The 26,789-nt window shown below is 39.6% G+C and overlaps 1 protein-coding gene across 5 annotated transcripts in view; it reads left to right on the forward strand.

Moving 5' to 3' along the window:
• The window catches only part of LIFR (LIF receptor subunit alpha), a 91,820-nt gene that overhangs the window by 18,500 nt on the left and 46,531 nt on the right, over positions 1-26,789 (forward strand). For 4 of the 5 annotated variants that reach the window (XM_082453694.1, XM_082453695.1, XM_082453696.1 and 1 more), the window contains 4 exons: positions 14,540-14,700; positions 16,355-16,469; positions 18,905-19,041; positions 25,107-25,270. In XM_082453694.1, coding sequence (XP_082309820.1) covers positions 14,540-14,700; positions 16,355-16,469; positions 18,905-19,041; positions 25,107-25,270 — 577 coding nt within the window. Of the gene's footprint in view, positions 1-8,247; positions 13,545-14,539; positions 14,701-16,354; positions 16,470-18,904; positions 19,042-25,106; positions 25,271-26,789 lie in introns of those variants that run through there. The other variant, XM_082453698.1, reaches the window with a different exon arrangement.

A 26,789-nucleotide genomic window follows, 5' to 3' on the forward strand; every position in this document is an offset into this window, starting at 1 on the left:
AGATATCACTTCACAGCAGTTAGAATGGGAATCATCAGAAAATCTACAAAGAACAAATGCTGGAGAGGGTGTGGAGAAGAGGGAACCCTCTTGCACTGTTGGTGGGAATGTAAATTGATACAGCCACTATGGAGAACAGTATGGAGGTTCCTTAAAAAACTAAAAATAGAATTACCATGTGATCCAGCAATCCCACTACTGGGCATATACCCAGAGAAAACCATAATTCAAAAGGACACATGCACCCCAATGTTCACTGCAGCACTATTTACAATAGCCAGGACACGGAAGCAACCTAAATGGGCATCGACAGACGAATGGATAAAGAAGATGTGGTACATATATACAATGGAATATTACTCAGCCATCAAAAGGAACGTAATTGGGTCATTTGTGGAGACATGGATGTATCTAGAGACTGTCATACTGAGTGAAGTAAGTCAGAGGAAAATAAATATCGTATATTAAGGTATATATGTGGAACGTAGAAAAATGGTACAGATGAACCAGTTTGCAGGGCAGAAATCGAGACACAGATGTAGAGAACAAACATATGGACACCAGGGGGGGAAAATGGTGGGGGTTGGGGGTTGGTGGTGTGATGAATTGGGAGATTGGGATTGACACGTATACATGAATATGTACAAAATGGATAACTAATGAGAACCTGCTGGATAAAAAAAAATAAAATAAAAAATAAACAAATTTTTTAAATATCTATTTTGTCATTCCTGAAGGACCTCATTTGAGTGGATTTGTGCAGATAAGCAAGAAATTGTCCAGTAGATGGTTAATCAGTAACTGGGAAGATACCTGGAAATATGTATTTAGAAGTCATCAGTTATAAGTGATGGTTAAAGCCACAAGAGTAGAGGATGCTGTTCAGTGAAGGAATGTGGGGTGAAGGAGCAGTGGGTTATTGGAGTTCCACCAAGGAAGTTGAGAAGGAATGGGGTCCTAATGGCATCTCAAGTCAGTGGAGGAAGGATTGGGTTATTTAATAAAAAGTGTTGGGACAAGTGGTAGCATTTGGTGGGGAGAGAGGAAAGCTGGGCCCCTGACTCATATTGTTCACCAGAATTAATTTTATATGGATTAAACCTTAAAATGTTAAAAGCCTTAATTGTACTTGAAGACAATATAGGTGACAATTTATGAAATCTTCACATGAGAAAGAAGTTTATGGTCAGAAACTATAAAGGACAAAACTGAGAAATCTGACTTAATCAAAGTCAAACAAAAACTTCGCTAGAAAGTAAGAGAACAAACTGGGAAATATATTTGCAATGTATATAACACAGTTAATATGCACATTGTGGTATTTCTTTCTAATTGAGCAGTAAGGAACAGATTAATGCCTAATTAAAAAGGTAGACAAAAGACAGAATAAGCAGTGTACAAATAAAGCATTGTAAATCACCAATAAACATGAAAATGTATTTTGATTACATAAGCAAGGAAATGAGATTTATGGCTAGCAGTTGGACGATTAAAATTTAAAAAAAAAAAAAAGATAACCCTTGATAGTAGAGAGTGTGGGAAAGTATGGACTGGGGAACGGAGCTGTTCCTGGTTCTTTCTGAAGGTGAGCTTTTATCATGCTTTCTTTCATGTTAAAAATCTCTTGACATGTTTTTAAACAAGAAGGAATGTTCTTCAGGTCATTTCTTTACTATAATAGTAGAGTGTTTCACCTCTGTGATAGAAGGAAGAAACAAGTTCATTTGTCTGATAGACGCTTGTTGACATTTCTTGAAGGCTGTTGAAGTCACTCCTATTATAGCAGAGCTGAGGTGAGACCTGAGTGGATAGATGTCCCTCTTCAGTGGGGTGGGGTTTCCAGGGGCCTCTGAAAGATGGGAACCGTTGGCGAGTGGAGAATATGGGTGGGTGGAAAGGGCCATTCGCTGGAGCTGTGGTTTAAGGAGAGGCCTGAGGCCTGCGGGAGTGAGGAGGTTTGCGGAGTCACCGGTCTTCAGCTGTACTGTGGAGGGCATGGAGGCAGACTGTTGGTGGCCACTGGAAGGGCCTGGTCTTCCAGGCAGAGCAGGGACTTGATGCTGGAGCAGCAGGGGCCTTCGAGGGGTTTTAAGCACTTGAGTGATGTGCTCCAATTTGTTATGATATGCTGAAGTTGATAAGGAACAGGCTCTTGAATGAACAGGGAAGTCCTCGCTGGAATGATGACCAAAACTGACAGAGAGGAATGTCAGGATCCCGAGAAACAAAAAATCTGGATGACAGTGTATAAAAAATTCCTAGGACATTCAGAAAAAACATAATCTAGATTCTTGTAACATAGCAAAGGTTGAATTTCAGTATTATTCTCCTGCATGCACAAGGCAGACTAAAATATGATACTGGAATCCCTAAGCACTTGAGCTATCCTCTCATTTAATTCCCAAACTTTCTTGGTTCATAGTGTCCTTAGTGTTTCATTAATGTTTTTCTTTTGTTTTTTGTTTTTTATTTTTAATACAGCAGGTTCTCATTAGTTATCCATTTGATACACATCAGTGTATACATGTCAATCCCAATCTCCCAATTCATCACACCACCACCCCGACCCCCCGCCGCTTTCCCCCTTGGTGAACAAATGTTTGTTCTCTACATCTGTGTCTCAATTTCTGCCCTGCAAACCGGTTCATCTGTACCATTTTTGCAGGTTCCACATACATGCGTTAATATACAATATTTGTTTTTCTCTTTCTGACTTACTTCACTCCATATGACACTCTCTAGATCCAGCCACGTCTCTACAAATAACCCAATTTCATCCCTTTTGATGGCTGAGTAATATTCCATTGTATATATGTACCACATCTTCTTTATCCATTCGTCTGTCGATGCCCATTTAGGTTGCTTCCGTGTCCTGGCTATTGTAAATAGTGCTGCAGTGAACACTGGGGTGCATGTGTCCTTTTGAATTATGGTTTTCTCTGGGTATATGCCCAGTAGTGGGATTGCTGGATCACATGGTAATTCTATTTTTAGTTTTTTAAGGAACCTCCATACTGTTCTCCATAGTGGCTGTATCAATTTACATTCCCACCAACAGTGCAAGAGGGTTCCCTCTTCTCCACACCCTCTCCAGCATTTGTTCTTTGTAGATTTTCTGATGATTCCCATTCTAACTGCTGTGAAGTGATATCTCATGTAGCTTTGATTCGCATTTCTCTAATAATTAGTGATGTTGAGCAGCTTTTCATGCGCTTCTTGGCCATCTGTATGTCTTCTTTGGAGAAATGTCTATTTAGGTCTTCTGCCCATTTTTGGATTGGGTTGTATGTTTTTTTAATATTGAGCTGCTTATATATTTTGGAGATTAATCCTTTGTCCATTGATTCCTTTGCAAATATTTTCTCCCATTCTGAGGGTTGTCTTTTCGTCTTGTTTATGGTTTCCTTTGGTGTGGAAAAGCTTTGAAGTGTCATTAGGTCCCATTTGTTTACTTTTGTTTTTATTTCCATTACTCTAGGGGGTGGATCAAAAAAGATCTTGCTGTGATTTATGTCAAAGAGTATTCTCCTATGTTTTCCTCTAAGAGTTTTATAGTGTCTGGTCTTACATTTAGGTCTGTAATCCATTTTGAGTTTATTTTTGTGTATGGTGTTAGGGAGTGTTCTAATTTCATTCTTTTACATGTAGCTGTCCAGTTTTCCCAGCACGACTTATTGAAGAGACTGTCTTTTCTCCATTGTCTATCCTTGCCTCCTTTGTCATAGATTAGTTGACTATAGGTGTGTGGGTTTATCTCTGGGCTTTCTAACTTGTTCCATTGATCTATGTTTCTGTTTTTGTGCCAGTACCATATTGTCTTGATTACTGTAGCTTTGTAGTATAGTCTGAAGTCAGGGAATCTGATTCCTCCAGCTCCATTTTTTTCCCTCAAGACTGCTTTAGCTATTCGGGGTCTTTTGTGTCTCCATACAAATTTTAAGATTTTTTGTTCTAGTTCTGCAAAAAATGCCATTGGTAATTTGATAGGGATTGCACTGAATCTGTAGATTGCTTTGGGTAATATAGTCATTTTCACAATATTGATTCTTCCAATCCAAGAATATGGTATATCTCTCCATCTGTTTGTATCATCTTTAATTTCTTTCATCAGTGTCTTATAGTTTTCTGCATACAGGTCTTTTGTTTCCCTAGGTAGGTTTATTCCTAGGTATTTTATTCTTTTTGTGGCAGTGGTAAATGGGAGTGTTTCCTTAATTTCTCTTTCAGATTTTTCATCATTAGTGCATATGAATGCAAGAGATTTCTGTGCATTAGTTTTGTATCCTGCAACTTTTACCAAATTCATTGATTAGCCCTAGTAGTTTTCTGGTGGCATCTTTAGGATTTTCTATGTATAGTATCATGTCATCTGCAAACAGTGATAGTTTTACTTCTTCTTTTCCAATATGTATTCCTTCTATTTCTTTTTCTTCTCTGATTGCCGTGGCTAGGACTTCCAAAACTATGTTGAATAATAGCGGTGAGAGTGGACATCCTTGTCTTGTTCCTGATCTTAGAAGACATGCATTCAGTCTTTCACCATTGAGAATGATGTCTGCTGTGGGTTTGTCGTATATGGCCTTCATTATGTTGAGGTAGGTTCATTCTATGCCCACTTTCTGGAGAGTGTTTATCATAAATGGGTGTTGAATTTTGGCAAAAGCTTTTTCTGCATCTATTGAGATGATCATATGGTTTTTATTCTTCAGTCTGTTAATATGGTGTATCACATTGATTGATTAGCGTATATTGAAGAACTCTTGCATCCCTGGGATAAATCCCACTTGATCATGGTGTATGATCCTTTTAATGTGTTGTTGGATTCTGTTTGCTAGTATTTTGTTGAGGATTTTTGCATCTATATTCATCAGTGATATTGGTGTGTAATTTTCTTTTTTTGTAGTATCTTTCTCTGGTTTTGGTATCAGCGTGATGGTGGCCTCACAGAATGAGTTTGGGAGTGTTTCTTCCTCTGCAATTTTTTGGAAGAGTTTGAGAAGGATGGGTGTTAGCTCTTCTCTAAATGTTTGATAGAATTCACCTGTGAAGCCATCTGGTCCTGGACTTTTGTTTGTTGGAAGATTTTTAATCACAGTTTCAATTTCATTACTTGTGATTGATCTGTTCATATTTTCTATTTCTTCCTGCTTCAGTCTTGGAAGGTTATACCTTTCTAAGAATTTGTTCGTTTCTTCCAGGTTGTCCATTTTACTGGCATAGAGTTGCCTGTAGTAATCTCTTAGTATGCTTTGTATTTCTGCAGTGTCTGTTGTAACTTCTCCTTTTTCATTTCTAATTTTATTGATTTGAGTCCTCTCCCTCTTTTTCTTGATGAGTCTGGTTAATGGTTTATCAATTTTGTTTATCTTCTCAAAGAACCAGCTTTTAGTTTTATTGATCTTTGCTACTGTTTTCTTTGTTCCTATTTCAGCTCTGTTCTTTATGAGTTCTTTCCTTCTGCTAACTTTGGGTTTTGTTTGTTCTTCTTTCTCTAGTTCCTTTAAGTGTAAGGTTAGATTGTTTATTTGAGATGTTTGTTGTTTCTTGAGGTAGGATTATACTGCTATAAACTTCCCTCTTAGAAATGCTTTTGCTGCATCCCATAGGTTTTGGATCGTTGTGTTTTCATTGTCGTTTGTCTCTAGGTATTTTTTGATTTCCTCTTTGATTTTTTCAGTCATCTCTTGGTTATTTAGTAATGTATTGTTTAGCCTCCATGTCTTTGTGTTTTTTTACGTTTTTTCCCCTGTAATTGATTTCTAATCTCATAGCATTGTGGTCAGAAAAGATGCTTGCTATGATTTCAATTTTCTTAAATTTACTGAGGCTTGATTTGTGATCCAAGATATGATCTATCCTGGAGAATGTTCCGCGTGCACTTGAGAAGAAAGTGTAATCTGCTGTTTTTAGATGGAATGTCCTATAAATATCAATTAAATCTATCTGGTCTATTGTGTCATTTAAAGCTTCTGTTTCCTTATTTATTTTCATTTTGGATGATCTGTCCATTGGTGTAAGTGAGGTGTTAAAGTCCCCTGCTATTATTGTGTTACTGTCAATTTCCTCTTTTATGGCTGTTAGCAGTTTCCTTATGTATTGAGGTGCTCCTATGTTGGGTGTATATATATTTATAATTGTTATATCTTCTTCTTGTGTTGATCCCTTGATCATTATGTAGTGTCCTTCCTTGTCTCTTGTAACATTCTTTATTTTAAAGTCTATTTTATCTGATATGAGTACTGCTTCTCCAGCTTTCTTTTGATTTCCATTTGCATGGAATACCTTTTTCCACCCTCTCACTTTCAGTCTGTATGTGTCCCTAGGTCTGAAGTGGGTCTCTTGGAGACAGCATATATATGAGTCTTGTTTTTGTATCCATTCAGCGAGCCTGTGTCTTTTGGTTGGAGCATTTAATCCATTCACGTTTAAGGTAATTATCGATATGTATGTTCCTATTGCCATTTTCTTAATTGTTTTGGGTTTGTTTTTGTAGGTCCTTTTCTTCTCTTGTGTTTCCCACTTAGAGAAGTTCCTTTAGCATTTGTTGTAGAGCTGGTTTGGTGGTGCTGAATTCTCTTAGCTTTTGCTTGTCTGTAAAGCTTTTGAATTCTCCATCAAATCTGAATGAGAACCTTGCCGGGTAGAATAACCTTGGTTTTAAGTTCTTCCCTTTCATCACTTTAAATATGTCATGCCACTTCCTTCTGGCTTGTAGAGTTTTTGCTGAGAAATCAGCTGTTAACCTTATGGGAGTTCCCTTGTATGTTATTTGTCGTTTTTCCCTTGCTGCTTTCAATAATTTTTCTTTGTCTTTAATTTTTGCCAATTTGGTTACTATGTATCTCGGCGTGTTTCTCCTAGGGTTTATCCTGTATGGGACTCGTTGTGCTTCCTGGACTTGGGTGGCTATTTCCTTTCCCATGTTAGGGAAGTTTTCGACTATAATCTCTTCAAATATTTTCTCTGGTCCTTTCTCTCTCTCTTCTTCTGGGACCCCTATAATGCAAATGTTGTTGCATTTAATGTTGTCCCAGAGGTCTCTTAGGCTTTCTTCATTTCTTTTCATTCTTTTTTCTTTATTCTGTTCTGCATCAGTGAATTCCACCACTCTGTCTTCCAGGTCACTTATCCATTTTTCTGCCTCAGTTATTCTGCTATTGATTCCTTCTAGTGTATTTTTCATTTCAGTTATTGTATTGTTCATCTCTGTTTGCTTGTTCTTTAATTCTTCTAGGTCTTTGTTAAACATTTCTTGCATCTTCTTGATCTTTGCCTCCATTCTTTTTCCGAGGTCCTGGATCATCTTCTCTATCATTCTGAATTCTTTTTCTGGAAGGTTGCCTATCTCCACTTCATTTAGTTGTTTTTCTTGGGTTTTATCTTGTTCCTTCATCTGGTACATAGCCCTCTGCCTTTTCATCTTGTCTATCTTTCTGTTAATGTGGTTTTAGTTCCACAGGCTGCAGGATTGTAGTTCTTCTTGCTTCTGCTGTCTGTCCTCTCTTATTAATGTTCTTATAGTACCCCCAGGTCAAAAGAAATAACCTAACATTTCTTTTTATGAAATAGTAGGTCCAATCAAATTAATAAGTATTTATGACCTGACATTTTAGTAGCAGTTTGAGAAAATAATGCATATCAATGTAAAGGTAATAATATCTTTATTTTATTCTTAAAAAGCCACGTAGATGCACCTGTCTGGGTACTGAAAAGCTTCTGAAACCTTGGAAACAGATTGGGCCCTGCCACCCTTTTTCCCACCTCTACAATTGATTTTTGGTTTGTACTTGTGTTTTATCACGACATCCAACAAGCCTTCCCTCCCACTTCACAAAGATATGACGTCATTGAGAGGAATGTGGCATGACCTAGTGTTGAAACCAAACTACCTTTAGCTAAAAGTTCTCATAGTGTTGGATAGATGTCACTGTGTTTCCTCTGAAATTTTAAAATGTACTGTGGTACCCCAGTTCATTTGCTTCTGTGCCTTGGGGCACCTTAGTGCATGGTTTGGGAACTACAGCTCGAACTTAGCTTCCCAGTGTTGGCAGTACTTGGGTTAGTGGTGAAGCCTGGCAATCAAAGCGTAGTGTGCAGACATATACATATTCATTTACGTCTTGGTATTCACTCACCTATCAGCCAGCTTGAGCTTTGAGTGCTGAGTGCCAGGAGCTGTGCTTGGACACTGATGGGGGGTGGGGGGGGAGGGGGAAGTGCCTTACAGTGAACAGAGAGACAGCATTTCCTCTCAAGGAGCTTATAGTCTGTTGGAGGAATTACAGAATTGGGAAGAGATCAGCAAACTTTCTAGTAGGGGCAAGGTCATCAATATTTTAGGTTTGCTGGCCTTGTAGTCTCTGTGGAAACTATTCAGTCCCAACATGGGGATGTGAAAGCAGCCTTGGGCAGTATGTAATCAAATGGGCGTGGCTCTGTTCTAGTAAAACTTTATTTACCAAAGCAGAGGTGGGTGAATCTGGCCCACAGGTCACAGTTTTTGCAACCCCTGTAATGGAGATGTAATTAAAGTGTCCTGGAAGCAGAAGAAGGAGCATCAGACCTTCAGGGAACCGGAAGGTAACACAAAGGTGATAATGAGCTCTTCCTGACTCCCACCAGGAGTCTCCCAGGTGAATTGAGGAGAGGGTGGCAGAAAGGAGTACAGAGGGAACTCCAGGCAGAAGGGAAAACATGTGCAAATGTAAAGAGTCATGAAGGGGTCCGGCAGCTTGGAGAATGGAATCAATTTTAATGTGACCTGGAATGAGATTGGAGGGGAGGCACAGGGCTTCTTTCCTGGGTTAAAACAGTTTCATGGATCATTTTTCTCATTTTTGGTTTTCTGCCTCATTTTTTTGGTGAATCATGTCCTCTAGTAGTCCCCAGAGAATGGCTGCAAGGAAGAAATATCTTTTGAGATCTGGCATGTCTTTATAAAATGTATTTTATTCTCTCACTTAATTAATAGTTTGAGTATAGAAGTCAAGCATGAAAGTAATTTTCACTCAGCTTTTGGAAGACGTTCTCTCTAGCTTTCAGTGCTACGAAGTCTGTGTTTTCCTCTCCTCCCTGCCTCCCCTCTCCTCCCCCAGAGTGTTTACTGACCACACACCCAGTGTCTCCCGTACACCCGTGGCCCGCTCTGGAGATAGCGCCGTCACCTTCCCCGTGTGACAGTAGAGGGTTCGTGGGGCTCACAGGGCAGTCGCAGAGTCCTGGCTCAGGGAGCTGCTCCCATGTTGCGCTCTTTCCTGGGCCCTGGGTGGGACCTCCCCCTCCCCCTCCCCCTCCCTGGAAGCTTTTCAGAGCTTCTTTTACGCAGTTATTACGTGCTGTACTGTGGAAGGAGTCTTTTTAAATTCATTGTGCTAGGTACTTGGTGGCATCTTTTAGGACTAGATTTTTGCAGTTGAATATGGATTCTGTGTATGTTCTTGTTATTGCAGTTGTCTCTTAATCAGTCTCCTTTAAACACCACTTCCTTCAAGCTTCTCTCTTCCTTCACACCTTTACGTCTCCCTACACAGTCCAGTCTCCATCTACCTTCCCAGGCTGAGCTTTCCAGTCCAGCCAGGTTGGGGTTTTCCACAGGTACATCTCCCATTTTACTTAAATCCCCACACTTCACTTTAACAATGCAATAGAGTCTACCTACTGCAAAGTTTCTGTTCCTAGAGAGCATTCTTCAGAGGGCAGTGCTTGAGGAACTTAAGCTCTTGTGAGTAGGCGGGTAGGAGTGGGGAGTGGAATTAGGAGAGTGGTTGCTGATCAGAGTTTTTTAATGATTTTTATGTTCCCTAACAGAAAACAGTGAGGAAGGAAAAAAAAAAGGGACACTAAGGAGGATGGGAATCGGCAGTAGGACACTGTCTGCTTTCCCACCTGGTTGCTCGGGGTGACCACCCAGGCACCTCCTCTCCTGTAGGCTCAGTGAACTACTTGCACATTTATTTTGCTGTGCGGTGATTAAGCAGCTTTTCTCCTTCCAGTGTTTCATTCCTTTGTGTGTTAATGACAAGGGAGTTATTTCACTGTGGTGACAAGAATAGAGGCTCGGAATAAAGATGCTTTGGGTCGTCTTTACTCACCTCTCTCTGCCTGAGCAGTTGTTTCTCAAGCCCCCTTCCAGGCCGGAGTAGATTCTCACCAGCAGAATGCACTCACTCACTCTCTGTCATGTTCCTGCTCCCTCTCTGCCCACCTGTCTCCCCTCCACCCCCCAAAAAGAGAAAACAAACATAACAACTAAACAAAATACTTCAGGACTGCAGTTTCTGGCACTCTTCTGCCTTTAGCTTTACTTTTCTCCACTCTTTTTTCTAACTACTGTATCCTCAGCAGAAAGGTCCAGAACCTCACGTAGCCTAGAGGCAGAACTCTCAAAGCTGATGAGAAAGCAAACAGAGCACCTGTGTGGCCACTTTCAAGGGAGGGACCATGCTTATATGGTTGGTGGCCGAGCTCTGCACGCTGGGCCCCGGCCGCTCAGACGCCTAAGACAGAGGGCAGGATACACGCAAAGACACAAGAACTAACAAGCAAAAGACAGATTTTTTCTTTGTGCTCAACAATTTTATACATTGATTCTGCATGATCAGTTTTCCTAAACTGAAGGATTTATTGACATTTTTGAATCCTTTAAAATAATTACATTGAGGAGGTTACGAACCTGGTAGCCCTTGGGCAGGATGCAGTCTGAAGGCGTATTTTGTTTGGCCTTTAGAATGTATAAAAAATATGAGTTAGTAGCTTATGTTTACAGATTTGAGTATTTAATGTAAAATCCCAGATTTCTACCGAGTCTTGAAAAAGAAGAAAATCTGGCAAAACAAGGCCCATTGCTGCCACCTTTAGAGCAGGTGGCTGTCCCCACCAAGGACACAGGGCTCCGGTTGACACCTGCCTGAGTAGTTTCTTCCCTGTCTCACCCCTTTAGAAATTTACATTTGCATTCTTCTGGTGTCAAAAGACAGCTACTCTAATTTTGAAAATTAGCTCCTGAAATTTGATAAAAATGTGCTTTCCTCTAAAGAATAAGCCATTGGTGGGAAAAAAGTAAGTTCTGACAATGCATCTATCGGGAGGGAGCAGGGACGAGTTTTGTGGGTCCCTGTTTTCCTGGAGGTGCACCGGAGGGCTCTGTCCATGTATTGTTCTGGCCTCAAATAAGTCCATTTGCTAGAGAGGTCAGAGCTATTAGAGCATAATATAATACGGCCTAAGGACTTGCTCAAAGTTGTCTGTGTCAATGTTATAACAACAAAGTCCTCTTTATCATCTTGCCTGTTTTCAGTTAAGCTGGCCTTGGCGACAGTGCCATTGATTCTTCTGTTCCCGAGCACCCCACCCTGACCCTCGCAGACCTGCTCAGTCGTGTCCCTCCTGGGTGGGGCTGGCACTGCTGGCACAGTGCTGCTGGCACTGCTGCCCTTGTGCTTGTGCCTGCCAACAGGAATGGAATATCCCGCTTAACTTGGGGAAGTCTCTCCTAGGGACTCTGGGCAGAGCTTGCCTCCGTGCCACCCTGATTGAGGCTGAAGCTGGGGAGGTGGGGGGGGGTGGATTAAGTGATTTGCGCTCAGTCACACTGCTAATTGGTAACGGAGCCAGGATGAGGGCCTTAGTCCACAGTACCCAGTCCTGCGCCCATCCTCAGCCGCCTCCCTCCCCCGCCTGCCGCTTCATGGGACACACTCTTTTCTAGACAACTGTAAACTTGTAGTGAGGGATTGTCTCATTTCAAGGTAATTCTTAGCCAGTCAGTGAATATGGTTTGTGATTATTTTAGTCATGGTTTGGTCATGTTTGGTCTCCTTTATTAAGTTATTCCTGTACACGCCACGTAATTCTATAACTTTAGCAATTGGCATTTTCGACATTCCATGAATACATTTTCATTTTAATAAGTAAGCTCGGCGAAACTGTGATTGACTAGGAAGTTATTCATCCAGAAAATCACTGTGAACACTTTTGAAATGTGTGCTTGTGCCTCGTGTATGTTTGGTTATGATCATTTGTGCTCTTTGGATTCACTTCCCGGGTTTGTGGCAGGGCTCAGCAGCAGCCAGGCGGCCATCTTGCCGTTTGCTTTCACTGAGAAACATGTTTCTTGAATTCTCTTGTTAGGTTCCAGTTATTTAGATGTTCGATCACCTTTCCTTTTTCAAGTTCCTGTTTCTCATATTTCTTCTCACATTTTCTATTTCTGTCTTTTGTGTATTCTGAAAGATTACTCAATGTTTTATCTGTCATTAGAAATCTTTTACTATCAGCCAATGTATGTAATGTGTAAGAGTTATTTCTGATTATTCCTTTTTCATTGCATCCTCTTCTTGTTTTTATGACTGTGCCATGCCCGCTCAGAGAGTACTATTTAGAGGTGATTTTCTTTTTGTTTTTTTTTGTTTTTTACTTTTCCTGTTTCTCACATTATCCCTGTTTCCTCTGGGAGTAATCTTTATTTTCCTTTTGGTGATCCTGTTTATCCTGAATTTCTCTTCAACGATTTAGGCTTTCTTATATATTTTATGATCCTTAGTCGTCTATTCCAATATAAAAATGAGGCAATATTAGGTCTGACAAGGAGTTTTCAGCACATTGGGAGGACTTGTTGTCTGGCAAGCTTCATTCAACAACAGTGGATGCGAACATCACTACTCGTAGGAATCCCTCAGGGTCAGGTGTGGAAGGCTTTCCTCTTTGACACCCATGTCTTTGTTAGCTGCTCTGTGTCCTCAACAATTCTTTTATGTTCTGTAGGGAGAACACTTCTGTTGGGAGTGGGGTGTAGGAGCATGTCAGAGTTGACTTCTATAAACAAATCTTGGAATCCTTGAGCTTCAGCCCCATGAATCACTGCATCCTCCTTCACACACGCACAGAGGATTTAAGTGGCACCATATCCATCCAGTATTGTTTTTCCACCAAATCTAGTAGTCATATTTGCCTTCTCTCTTCTCCCTATACCTCACATAATACACAAAGTACACTTATAGCACGTATATGTTGTTGGCACTATTCCAAGTGCTTTGCATATATTTACTCATTTAATCTTCACAACAAACTTATGAGAAAAATAGTTATCCCTACTTTACAGATGGGGAAACCGAGGCACAGAGCAGTTAAGGTTACACAGTAGGTGCAAAAGCTGGGATTCAGAGCCTGTCTGTGTTTTTAACCACCACTCTGTCCTGCCTATAATGGATTGATAAGACCCTCCATTTCTTGTACAGATCCTGAATCTGACCACCTATCACCACCTCTGCTCTTGAAAACCTTAGCAGAGGGTCCTCACCACTGATTATTTCATTTGGACTATGGTTCCCCTGCCTCTCTTCTCCCCTAGAGTCTGTTCTCCATGTAGCAGCTAGAGAAATCTTCCCAAAGTGCAGATCGGATCATGGATGTCCCCTGATTAAAACACTCCAGTGGCTGCTGCTCATCTCGACTTGTTAAAGCCCTTGTCCTTTTCATGACCAAAGGCCCTCTGTGGCCTGGCCAGCCCACCTCCTCTCAGCCCCCCTTCCTGACCTTTGAACCTGGTAAGCTGTCCTTGTCTTAGGGTCCTTGTATTTGCTCTTGCTACTCTTTCCCTGATCTTACCATGGCAGTCTTCTCATCAGTCAGATCCCAGCTCAGATGCTGGACCTTCACTCACACACTCTCGTGCACATTGACTTACTCTAGATTTTGAAGTTCGTATCAGGACCTTACTTGTTTATGTATGTGTCTCTAGAACTAGCGTCTAAGCTCCTTGAGGGCAGGGACTTCGTCTAGCTCGGTGTTGCACCCTTGGTGCCTGGAGGAGGGCCTGGCACTCGCTAGGCTGATGGGTATGTTGGGCTGAACAATGCCTCCCTCCGCTGCAGCCCCTCCCTACCACCCGCCAGATGCAGTCACCGCTCGTCTGCACGCTCTCAGTTTTCAACAGAAATGTGTTGAAATCTCTCGTCTGCTGATAGTCCCTTCCCCGTTATAGTTGTTGAAGTGTTTGTTACACTTTAGTCATTTGTATGTCATTGTCAATATTTTTGTCACATCTGCAATCCCCCATATGTGATTAATGACCCTAAATTTTTCTTTAAACTATTTAAATTTATATAAAATAGAAACTTAATATCACAGTGTACATGGAAAAGAAAACCAACATTACTTGTCATAAATAGGTGACTATAAAAGTTAATATATACTAATTAAAATTAAAAATGCCATTTCACATATCACTTAAAATTGTCCAAACCTCAGTTTTATGCACTGCTTTTCTATACTCTAGCAGCACTGGAGTGTTGATAAATATGTGCTCAGTTATAATCTTGAATTTGAAGCCTATCCTGACCCTATAATGGATCCCGGAGCAACAGCTGTATCCGATTGTCACATCTCCTAAAGCCGGGGTAGCTGAGTCTGGGTCTCCGTGGCTTTAATGTGCAGCATGTTTTGGTATTTGTCGGTATCCATTTTCAATGTTGATGTGCACAGGATAAGGAGTGTCCTTGGACCAGTTTGAACACCATTTGAAATTCTTCTCCTCATGCAGAACTGACTACATTGCACAGATGATGGACATTTCCTTATGTTTGAAACGACCATCCCGGATGGGGGACAGTAAAAGAATGAGGATGACTTCAAATTTCCAGTGGCTGTTATTAACAGTTCTTCTTCTATATTTAATGAATCAAGTAAACAGCCAGAAAAAAAGTAAGTGCATCAGAGTCAGAGAAAATGAACTGATTGCAATGTCATTACTGTTTTGATTAAGAAGCGATCTTGAGACTTTATTGAACCCTTCAGGTTGTGGTTAAAATCCATTTCTATGTCATTTTTTTTTTAATGTACTTCTAGTTTCTTTTAAAAAGGCCTGTAAAGGTAAATCTAAGTATTCATTTCCCATTAAAAGATTAAGGTATAACTTCCATACAGTAAAATTCACCCTTTTAGGATAAAGTTCTGTGAGTTTTGACAGATGCATACAGACATGTATCCACCTGCACAATCAAGATACAGACCAGTCCGTCATTCCAGAAAATGCCCCTGCTCCTCTGCTGTCAGCCTCCCATCCCCACCTGCAGCCAACACTTGTCTATTTTCTGTCTGTAATTTTGCCTTTCAGAATGTCACATAAATGAAATCCAGATATCTGCTTTAAGAAATATATGATTTGTTTTCCTTTTATTTAAAAACGTTAAGAATGTTTGTAGGTGTAATCTAGCTTGCTCTATAAAGAGCATTTTCATCCTTCTGCCTCTGAGTTTAGTTTTTATATTATTTCCATAATTAAAGAGATCTTCTCTTTTCCCCCCAAATTACTACTAAATAACTTTATTATGATTATTAATGATTTCTAATGTGTTTCTAATGTTTTTGTTTTCTGTCTTACATAAATAGCTTTATAATTCATTGCTGTAGTGAATAGCATACCAATCACATGTAAAAATTAAAGAAAAAACCTTTTTAATAGACATTTATATAGAGAATCTGAGATAGAATACCTTTTTCACACTCTAATTGCTTTTCCCCTCCCTCTCTCCCTCTTTTCCTTCCTTCCATTTGTTCTCCCTCTTTCCCTCCCTCAAGTCCTCTCCTTTCTTTCTTTTCATTGTCTTTTTAGAATGACAGTTTTTCATTGTATAGTGCTTATGTATTACATGATCTAATGTTATTTTATAGATGTGAGTAAATACTATTAGGACTGTAATCTTCTGAATTATTTGTTAGCTTTCAGTTGTTTAGGCCTACACAAAATATATATTTTTCAGAGACTCATGTGAGTTTATTACTGTTTATGTGATGTGCTTCATAAAAATCTAAAGATTGGCTATGGGATTTCTGTGTAGGTGGCAGTCTGGTAACAAGCTGTGAAGCACTAGTAGTTAGGAGTGCTTAGAAGCTGTGTTTGTGGCATAGGAGATACATAGTTTTTACTTAAAGTCTTAGAGGTATTTTTTTTTTTTAATTTACCTTTTTGCAAATGGGGTCACTGGAGACTAAAATTCTCCCAGGCGCTCTCTTGGTCCCTTCATTGAATCCATATAGTCACTCCCTCTATTTATCTTAGTTGTCTGGAAGTGGAATTTTTGAGAGAGGCCTAACCCCTAAGTGGTCTCGTGGTTGACCCACTTTCATCAGTTTACTCACTAGCTTTTTTAAACCAAAGCTACAAAAAGAAATATAAAACCAGTCACCTCCTGTGACTGCAGGTTCATCTCTGCGTGAGGAACATGGGCCTTCTGCAGACACATATGCTTGTACTGATGGCTGGGGACGGTTTGACTTGTTGACTTTTACAGTGCAGTTAAATTAATAAGCATTTTGTGTGTGTGTGCGTGTGTGTGTTTTGTTTCTCCTTCTCCAGGGACTCCTCGTGATTTGAAGTGTATAACTAACAATTTACAAATGTGGGACTGTTCTTGGAGAGCGCCCTCTGGAGCAGGCCATGGTGCTGCTTATGAAGTTTGCTTTGAAAACGGGTAATGGAAATACTTCGGTTAATTTATAGTTATAATCTAAAGGTTCTTTGTCTTTAATTTTAGAATATAAAGATTTTATTCTGGAAATTTTTGAAAGAAATTTTAAATCTTAGCTCTCTATTTTCTAAAAATCTGAATCTTACTTCAGTCAGGATGGAAACAAACCCTTCTCCTGGGCACAACTTTGATTCTTTTATCATGTGAATGTTGAGTATGGGAAACACTTCTCATGGGCTGTGGATTCTGATCGTCTGTGGGGAAGTTTTACCGGTCTATCCTAAACCGGTGCCTACCTGTATCAATGAAGTTCAAGTTTTGACTCTGCCTAACAGAAAATGTCAGTAATAGACAGGCATTTACTGTCATGTAAAAGGTCTGGAGTAGGTGGTTCAAGGCCAACGTGGGTGCACATGGCCATGAGAGGCCCAGGTTCCTCTTTTTCATGCTACTCAGCCATCTTGAGTGTATGATCTCGTCGTTCAAGATGATGCTTCAGGAGTGGCTGTCACGTCTGCCTTCCAGAAAGCAGGAAGGAGATGGTTTTCTTTAGGAAGACTTCTCAGAAGTCCCGTACAACACCTCTGCTTACATGTCATTGGCAGAACTTAGTCCAGTGGCTAAACTTATTTGCATAAGAGGCTAGGTGATGTGTTCTCATAGCTGATGGCAATGTACTCGGATAAACCTGTGGCAGTGTTACTAAGGAAAGGGGGGAAGTGGACATTAGGAGGCAAGTGGTAGGTTCCATCACACTGCCTTACCCTCTCAGGTAATCTTGGAGTGGCTGCAAGTCCTGGAGCTTGGAGTGGAAGCCTTCGGGCTGTCTGCAAGCCAGAACACTCTCCTTGCTTCTCCCTAACCCCAGTGGGGCTCTGAGTTGTTTAGCAACGCCAGAGAAGTTCAGTGCAGAGCTCCAAGCACCAGTGTGTTGATAAGTGGTCCTAATGTAAATTGACATAAATGTGGATTTAAATACACTCAGATTTTCTTCCCAGTCGGTGTACATTTGTTGAACATTAGTCTCAGTGTGATGGTAATTTATCAGCCAGGACGAGCTTGGTTTTATTGCAGAAAAAACCCTCGAATCTTATGTCCTTATTTTCTGCAGTGAAAATAAAGGATTACTCCCGCTTGTGTTTTGTGTCTCTCTTGGGGTCAGCTGGCATCTCTGCCCCTTTTCCCTCCCTCAGGGCCACAGGCCAGGGGGCCCTCATCTCCCAGTGCACCAGGACGGGAGGGGAGCAGAGTCTGCCTGGCTTTTAGAGCCTTCCTGGCTTTTAGAAACTGTGACCTTCACTCATTTTCTCTACAAATAACATCACATGGACATGCCTTGCTTCAGAGGAGCAGGGAAGTGCAATCCTCCTGTGAATCCAGAAGGGGAGAATCCGAAAAATCTGGTAAATAGCACTACTGACTACTGCAGGCCCCACAGGGAAGAAGTTATCCTGGCTCCAGGAGTTCACGAGAAGCAGATCATAACGATGCTGTGGACTAAGTGCTGATGCTAATTGTCTGTGATGGTCTGAGGCAGCGTTGACTAAGGAGTGTGTGGTCCAGAGAGGCTGTCAGAAGCGTGGTGGTGGAGTAGGAATACTCAGTTTTCTCGGCAGAAATAGGACAGAAAGGCATTCCAACCTGAGAGAATATTGGGTACAATGGTATCAATGTATGAAAAAGCATGATTTAGAGAATTCGGGTGGTTTTGTGCTGCTGGCACGTAAAGAAACCTCACACGTGAGGTTAGCCAACCCTTTCAAGTCCTCAGTCCTAAATTCACTTAGGAATGTGAAGAGGCCTGTGCGGGGCAGGGTGGTGATACAGGAGGCACCCAAAGTCCTTTTGCTTGAATTAAATTTTATGGGAAATTAGAAACGTACGTGAATAACAAAGCGCGTAAACATGCTCTGTAAAGATACAGAGGGCCATGGAACCACAGGAGAAAAATTCACTTTTGTCTGAGAGGTAATGGGTGGTAACTAGAAGCACTTTGAAAGCGGAGCTGATGAGAACATCAGAATGTTTTGTACGAGTGACCCGTGAGGCAAGACAGAGGAGCAGACAAGCTGGTGGAAGTCTCACTGATGGGGACCCTTTAGTGGTCGGTACAGAAGGGGGGTGTGGGGGGCAGGGTGTGTGCAAAGGCAGGGTTGGGCGGGGTTTGAAGGCCATGCTAAAGCCCTAAGTTTCTTGATAGAATCGTCTCTGCTTACTCTCTTGACTTTCTGATACAGTCTGGTTATTTTTCCTACCACCACATTGATGGACTTACCATGTACCTCGCTTTTTTGCAGTCTTAAAATGGGATATAACCTGTCATATTTTTGTATACAAAAGAACAAAGTATTTTCCAGTGGATTTTGTGTTAATCAAGTTTTTATGAAAATTGCGCTCAATTTTATCTGCTAATTAAAATTTGATTTCTTATATTGCAGGTCCCATTCTTGTTATCGATTGGAGAAAAATATTAAACTCCCAGCTCTTTTACCTGGTGATCATGAAATAACAATAAATCCTTTACACGATTTTGGAAATTTTATAAGTAAATTCACACTAAATGAAAAAAACGTTTGTAAGTATTTGAAAAGAAAATTGATTTGAAAATAACTCAGAATGGTGCCTTTGTTAGTACTGTGCTGCCTTATATTTGACAGGAATTTACCATTCTTTTATATCTTTTGTTAAACTAATATTCTCATTTACCCAGCGACCATACTTCCAATTGTGGAGCATAGCCAAGATCAAGATGGAAGCAAACTCTTCCTCTGGTCAGTCAAATAGACGTCACACAAGTTAAGGTCCTTCCCATGGTTGGATTCTCTTCTCCTACCCCTCTACTTTGTTGATTCCTGCATGCCTTTCAGAATTCCTCAGCCATCCCTAGGAAATAGTCTTTGACCATCCCCTCCCAGAGGAGACCCCATTCCTTTCTTAACATTCCTTTAGGCAGTCTGTATTTCTCTTTTGTGGTATTTCTCACAATTGCATAAATAATTTATTATATAATTAGGTGCTTCCTGTGTGTTTCCTCTACAAGAAAATGGGTTCCCTGAGGGCAGAGACTTTGTCTTCTACACCTAGTGTCTAGTCCAGTGCCTTGCACATAGCAGGCATCTTTTATAGATGTGTTGACCGAATGCCTAGGACATATGCTACAAGCTGGGTGGAAGCATGAAATAAATCCAGGCTCTTGGAGATGGAAATTTTGCCATGCAATGAGACCTTAAAAACTCCAGTGGTCTTGACTCTCTTAATGGTGGGGTAAGCAGGTTTGTTGCCTTCTGACAACTATTATAGGATGACATCATAATGATATTACAATGAGTCTTATAAGGATGACTTATTTTGAAGCAAGGGAAAGAAAATATAAACAACTTGGTGATCTCTCCAATTTTACAGACAAGGTGCATGTTTGGAGTGGTCTGTGTCTGAGATAGCACAGATTTTGAAAGGATAATAGCAAAGCATGCTGTCCAGGAACTTAGAACCAGTCTCATTTTCTGGCTGAAGTATTGTCTGGGTAAAGTGCTACTTAGGGCTGTTTTCAAGATAAAGAAGAGCCATGTTTGTTATTTTCTTTCTGTAGTTGTATGTGAGATACATGTGAGATTGTTTTGTGCAGATCAGCCATGATCCCAATACCCAGGAAGAAATATTGTTAATACTTACATGTGTTCTCTATGTATGTGTATGTGTGTGTGTGTGTGTGTGTATATATAAACAGTAAAGTTTATATTACTTTATGATAGGCTTACCAGAAGATATAGATAGATTTTCAAGTTATTATGTAAATAAATCTACATTATAGCTGCCTAGTATTCCACTGAATGGAGGTACCATAATTACTTTGTCATTGATTTTTTTTTTTAGCAAATTGTATTTTATTTTATTTTATTTTTAGCAAATTATATATTTTATTTTTAAATTTTTTTATTTATTATACTATTTTATTATAATCAATTACCACATCATTTTAAATAGAGGCCTTGTAAAATTGAACTAGATAGATGTCTTTTTTTTTTTCAGTTGTACATGTACATGTATCTATTCTTTTAAAAATTCTTTTCCCATTTAGGTTGTTACATAATATTGAGCAGAGTTCCCTGTGCTATACAGTAGGTCATCCTACTGTTGGTTATCCATTTAAAATACAGCAGTGTGTACACGTCAATTTCAAACCGGGGTGGGGCGGGGCTGGGGGCGGGAAGTTTTGGGGGGGAGGGATAGCTAGGGAGTTTGGGATTGTCATTGATTATTAACATTGAGATTTTTATTTCCAGTCTTTCAGCATAATTACCAATGCTTTAATGAACATTTTTTGCACATATATGTTGCTGAATTTGTGTGATGATTTTCTTAGGCTAAATTCCTAGAATTGGGAATGCTACATTAAAGACATCTGCTTTTTATGACTCTTGATGTCCGCTACCAGTTGTTCCCCCCACATTTTGAATCTTTTTGCATTCCCACAGACATCATATTAGAGCATGCCTGCTGGTCTGCATCCTTGCCAGGACTGGGTATTGTCTATCTCTCTTAGTTTTGCGATTTCAATCTGATGGCCCCCAAATTATAGCGCTGTTGTTTTTATATTTCTGTGATTACGTTTTTAAATTATCAGTCATTTTTATTCTTTTCTGAACTACTTATGTCCTTTGAAATTTTCTCTCATGTTGAAGTTCATCTTTTTCCTCATTAGTTCACAAGAGCTTTCTGTATAGTATGGTTATCACTTCTGTCCTCTTTGCTACAAATACTTTTCCAAGTTTAAAATTTAAACTTTGTGGTGTTTTTTTCATACCACCAATTTTCATTTTTATATAATAGAATCTCTTGATATTTTTCTTCATGAGATTTTGGTTTTGTTATCATGCTTAAATCTTTCATCCATCTGGAATTATTTTGTACTAAGGTATGAGGGAATCTAACTTAATTTTATTCCAGATTTTTAAAAATTTCCCCAGGACTCTGTCAGAGAGCCAATTTGTGCTGTCTGCTTTTTCAGTAGGGATTGAGAAGGTTCTGTCTGGGAAGCTACTTGAAGATAACAGTGTTAGAATTAGAAAGGCAAATCAGGACAGACTCTAGGTGACTTACTTGATTAATAGTTCACTGTTTTTGCATAGCATGTAATTTGTTGACAGCATTTTTAATAATAATGGGCCTCATTGTGATTTGAATATTAGATTAACAGTATCCCAACATTAAGATATTACTACTGCTACTCAAATAAGAAAAATACTGATAAGAAAATGAAAAGCAAATTAGATGAATATAAGAGAAGGAGGTGGGTCCATCAGCAAACCTTTGAACACCTGTCATATGCAAGAGATGCTGTGAAATGATAGTGGAGCTGTGCATTAGAAGATTTGGGTTCTTTGGCAGTTTGCTACTAAATAAAAGTATGAGAAATTAAGTTTTCTCCAAATCTTAAGATGCTTTCAAAAGTATACATATAAAGCAAAGAAGATGTTTAACACATATACATATATCTAATAAGCTTCTTTTTTAAAATTTTATTTATTTTTGGCTGTGTTGGGTCTTTGTTGCTGCACGTGGGCCTTCTCTAGTTGAGGCAAGCGGGGGCTACTCTTCGTTGCAGTGCGTGGGCTTCTCTTGTTGTGGAGCATGGGCTGTAGGTGCACGGGCTTCAGTAGTTGCAGCATGTGGGCTCAGTAGTTGCGGCACGCAGGCTTCTAGGGCACACGGACTTCAGTAGTTGTGACACACGGTCTCAGTAGTTGTGGCTTACGGGCTCTAGAGCGCAGGCTCAGTAGTTGTGGTGCACGGGCTTAGTCGCTCCGCAGCATGTGGGATCTTCCTGGACCAGGGATCGAACCCGTGTCCCCTGCATTGTCAGGCGGATTCTTAACCACTGCGCCACTGGGAAAGTCCCCTCTAATAAGCTTCTAATTGACAAGGGCAAGCACAAAAATAAGTCTTTGTAAGATTTTTAATCTCTAAGTTTCTTAAAATAACCTAAAAATTTGGATCTGTATGAGGCAGAATAAATAATGTGGATCCTATAAAAGAGCTGGGAAAGCTCCCATCTTCTGATGTTCTAAGGCAGAAGGGGCATGGAGGTTATGGGTAAAGATAAACCAGCTTTATTTAAAAAATAAACAAGACTGATGACATTTTTTCTAGCTGAAAAGTTTCTAGTTTCTAGAAAGCAAGCTAACATTGTCCTCAAGTGTATTTTAGCTGGAGAAAAATGCAGATGACAGTTCGTGGGAGCTTAGGGGAACTTCCCTGGTATACAATGAAGAAGTATACTATGAAGTCGTGAAAAAACTGTGTTTAATCTTTTCATTTGTAATTATGGCTGTTACTGTCTTTAGCTTGAAATATTAGATATGACTTGGGTTTTGAAGAATAGCCCACTGCTATTTAGATAAAACGTTAATTATGTGTACTTTTCAGGGAGGGAAGCATTTTAATAGATGAGTGTTGCCTTAATAAAGTACTCTCATGTTTCATAATTTTAAGTTACTACGTTGTGTCATCTTGGAACATTTGAAGGATCCGTGTTCTTGGCAGCCTCTGCTCTGTGTGGTTGCCCTGCCACCTTGAACTTGTCCCTCCTGGCACTGAATCAGCTTGTTACTCCTCATTTGCTCCTTCTTTTTTAAAAGCAGTTTCCCACTTAAACTTCTCGTGTAAAGCATCCTCCACTGTCCTTATGTAGCTGTGTAACTGTTGACTGCTGCATATTTTAGGCTTTAATCCACATGTTCTATTTCCTGTGCTGCCCTAAACATTTTACATAAATCCAGTGTAGAGCACTGTGGTCAGTACATTTTAAGTTTAGTAAAAACTTATTTTTAAGTTCCAAAACTAATTTATATTATATATAATTTATATTATTTTAGTCTGCTTTGCCATTTTTGTTCTTCAGCACATTCAGCCACCCTCCCTCTGTCAGCTCCCGCAGTTGTGCTGGAAGTGACTTTACTTAATGGTCCTTGAACTTCCTCGGGGAGCACTAGGATAGATATGGGGCCTGAGAGGCTGTGACTCTGGATTTCTTTTAGCTTCCCTTCACCTTACTGTCATTTGAGGAGAGCACAGGCAAGAAAGAGCCCTTCATACCAGAAAGCCTGAATTACATAGAGCAGAGCAGGCTATACCTGTGTGCTTCCCACTGATCCCCACATTTTTCATCACTATACTCCTTACAGGTAGGAAGACTTGAAGATTTTGAAGAATACCTTACTCTTTCGGCTACCTTTTTGTTTTTTTAAGTTTACCAGTTTCTCCCTGTGAGAGGCTCTATCCTGAGCATGGTTTTTCTCTTTACCTTTTGTACTACAGCTTCAGAGCCTACTGCCCTGCCAGCCTTCTTTCTCAGGGATTGACGGTACCCTCACCAGCATCAGTGGTCTTTTCTCAGCCTTCCTCTCTGAACTCTGTTTTCTTGGGCCTGGACGACAGCCCATTCCTTCTGATCTCAGTGATCCCAGATTTTCTCTGGTTTCCTTCTGCTTCTACGTCATTCCCTCTCAGGATTCTTGCTGGGGTCTCTGGCTCCCTGAAGGTGTGACTGTGTCACTAGCTGTCAAACAAGCTTCGGCTGTTTTGTGTCAGTGTGTTATGTTCATTTCTTGAGCTGCACTCAGCGAGTTCCTCTTGAGTCTGTGTGCACACTCTGATTGGTCCCCGTTCTCACTTACTGTCTGCACCTCCCCCGTCCATTGATGGTCTTTTTTTCCCCAACACTTAGTCATCCATGGCCAGACTCCCACATCTCTTCACAATTGTCCCTGATACCTTTTGCCTTTCTTCCTGCTTTCTGGGCTAGTGACTTGAAGAAATCTTAGATATTTTCATGTCTTGTTATTATTAATCCTTCATTTCTTTGATCCAGTCATTTCTTTGTAATGCCCATTAGATTTTGTCCTTTCTTTTCCATATATGGCGTCCTGAGCCACATCCTTATTACTATAGCCAGGCTTTCTCCAGCTGTCTCCTGCTGGATCACCTTATCTCTTTCTCAGTCACCTGCAGACCTGTTGCACACCACTGCAAACTAGCCTTTCTGAAGGACTTCCCAGATCCTGCCAAGTACTTCTTAGAACCTTGTTGGCTTCCTCAGCTCAATGCTTTGGTCACTACCACGGTCTTGCTGCTGTTTACTGCTGCCTATGCCAGTAGTAGCTCATTGCATCCTCAAGTGGGTAACTTTCCCTAGCATGCAGGCTGTGACTGGAGTTGAGTGGGGAAGGGTGCAGAGAAAACAGATGGAAAGGTTTACCAAGGCCAGCTCTCCATAATCTATACAAAGGGAGCTTTTTTACTTCTCTCCAATGTTGTCTGCTTGGGGATTTCAGACCCAGTGACACTGGAGTGTTGTGGGAACTCAGTTGCTGTTTGTATTAGAAGATGTATTATGGATTTGAACCAGCGGGCTGGTAAATAATTTTCTCAGATTTGGCTGATGAACAACTGGGAGCTGCTTATACAAATAAATACATATATTTATTCTCTTTTTTCAGTAGTAGGTGCAAGAATTTACTTTAATCCTTAATTGTTTTTTGATCAAGAAGTAGAGTTTAAAATTAGTTGATTAATGGGATTATAATATGAAAAATAGTTACTTATTTGACTACGTTTTATCTTTTGTTTCCTTTTTTTAAGCCTTAATTCCAGATGCTCCAGAGATCTTGGATTTGTCTGCTGATTTCTCAACTTCTACATTACACCTAAAGTGGAATGACAAGGGTTCTGTTTTTCCACATCACTCAAATGTCATCTGGGAAATCAAAGTTCTACGTAAAAAGAATATGGAAATCGTAAAATTAGTAAGTTTGAACAAAAATAGTTTTTTTCCTGTGATATTAAAGAAACCGAATACTTTTTTAAAATTTTAAAGTGGCAACAGTGAACCTTTAGATTATTAAAGAAGTAAATCAGATATCCTTTGGGGGTTCACTAAAAACTGTATGCTATGCCTAAAAAAATCACTAAATTAATGAAATAATGTGTACCATTATAGGAAGTTTAGGAAATTAAGGGAGGATTAATCCATGATTCTGCCACTTGAACATAGTAAACAATATCTTTGTGTATTCCTGTCTAACCTTTTTTATATGCATGTTTTTATATAAATGAAATTAAAAATATACATATAATTTAATTTACATATTACTATAAATTATCTAACATTATAGACGTAAAAATAAATGTTTTGCAACATATTTAGCCATAGTAATTGTTGAGAAATCTATAAGTATAAATCTATAAGTTTGTATAAATCTATAAGTTTGAATAAATCTGTAAGTTTGAATTTATCTGAATCCAAAATAACATTCTTATATTTAATAGTACATGGTTTTTTTTCCTCTAATTTTTAAAATCTTGTTTATGAATAGTTTCCTAATGATCCATCTTTAGTTTGTTATTAATCTAAGGAATAGTGAGAAATAGCAGTGAAAAGTATTGACAGCTAGTACATGGGAATTCCCTCTTTCATCCTTTTACTCTTTTCCTCTTTAATGCACTTGAAATATGCCTAGTTATAGACTTAAGAATTAGAAGACCATGATTTTACAGTTTATTTGCCTAAGTACATAGATAAAATAGTAAAGATAATAAATAGGATTATTCTGTATTTCATAGCCACTGTATTATTTTTCCTTTTTGACAACCTATGTATTACATCCTGAAACAATAGCAGCCATAATTGTAGTTATCTTGTATCCAATGCTTCTGGCATTCCCCTTCCCGGCACTATTGTGAAAGCTCTCTATATGTTAATAGTTTGCATCTTCACAACAGGCCCCTGGGGGAGGCTCTATTAGCATCACCCCCATTTTACAGATGAAGAATCAGAGTCACAGGAAGACATTAAGTGGAGGAACCAGAAATCAAACCTAGACAGTTGATTCCAGAGTCTGTGCTCTTCCTTAACCAGTACGATCTGTATTGTATTACATAATCAGTATACTTATTTTCATCTAAGATGCCCTCCCTTTCCTTTTCACCTATACAAATTGAATACACATTTCAAGACCCAGGTCAAATCCTATCCCTTATTTTAAAGCCCATTCTAATTACTTCAGTGTAAAAATGCTCTCTCTTTTCTTGAGTTTTAATGGCAATTCTTGTGTGTCAGTCTGATTTGCAGCTAACTTTGATATAGCTCTACCATTGTTGTCTTAAAACTATTACTTATTTAAAATTGTATTGTGTAGCTTTTTTTATGGCCTAACATTTTATATTCTGTGTTACTACTTACTGGCTTAGGATGACTTCTCAAAACCTCCTTTTTCTTATTTGTAAAGTGGTGCTAATATTTGCTGTAGTAAATGATATGATATT

Source organism: Balaenoptera physalus, assembly GCF_965194825.1.
Source record: "Balaenoptera physalus genome assembly, chromosome: 3".
NCBI classification, from domain to species: Eukaryota; Metazoa; Chordata; class Mammalia; order Artiodactyla; family Balaenopteridae; genus Balaenoptera; species Balaenoptera physalus.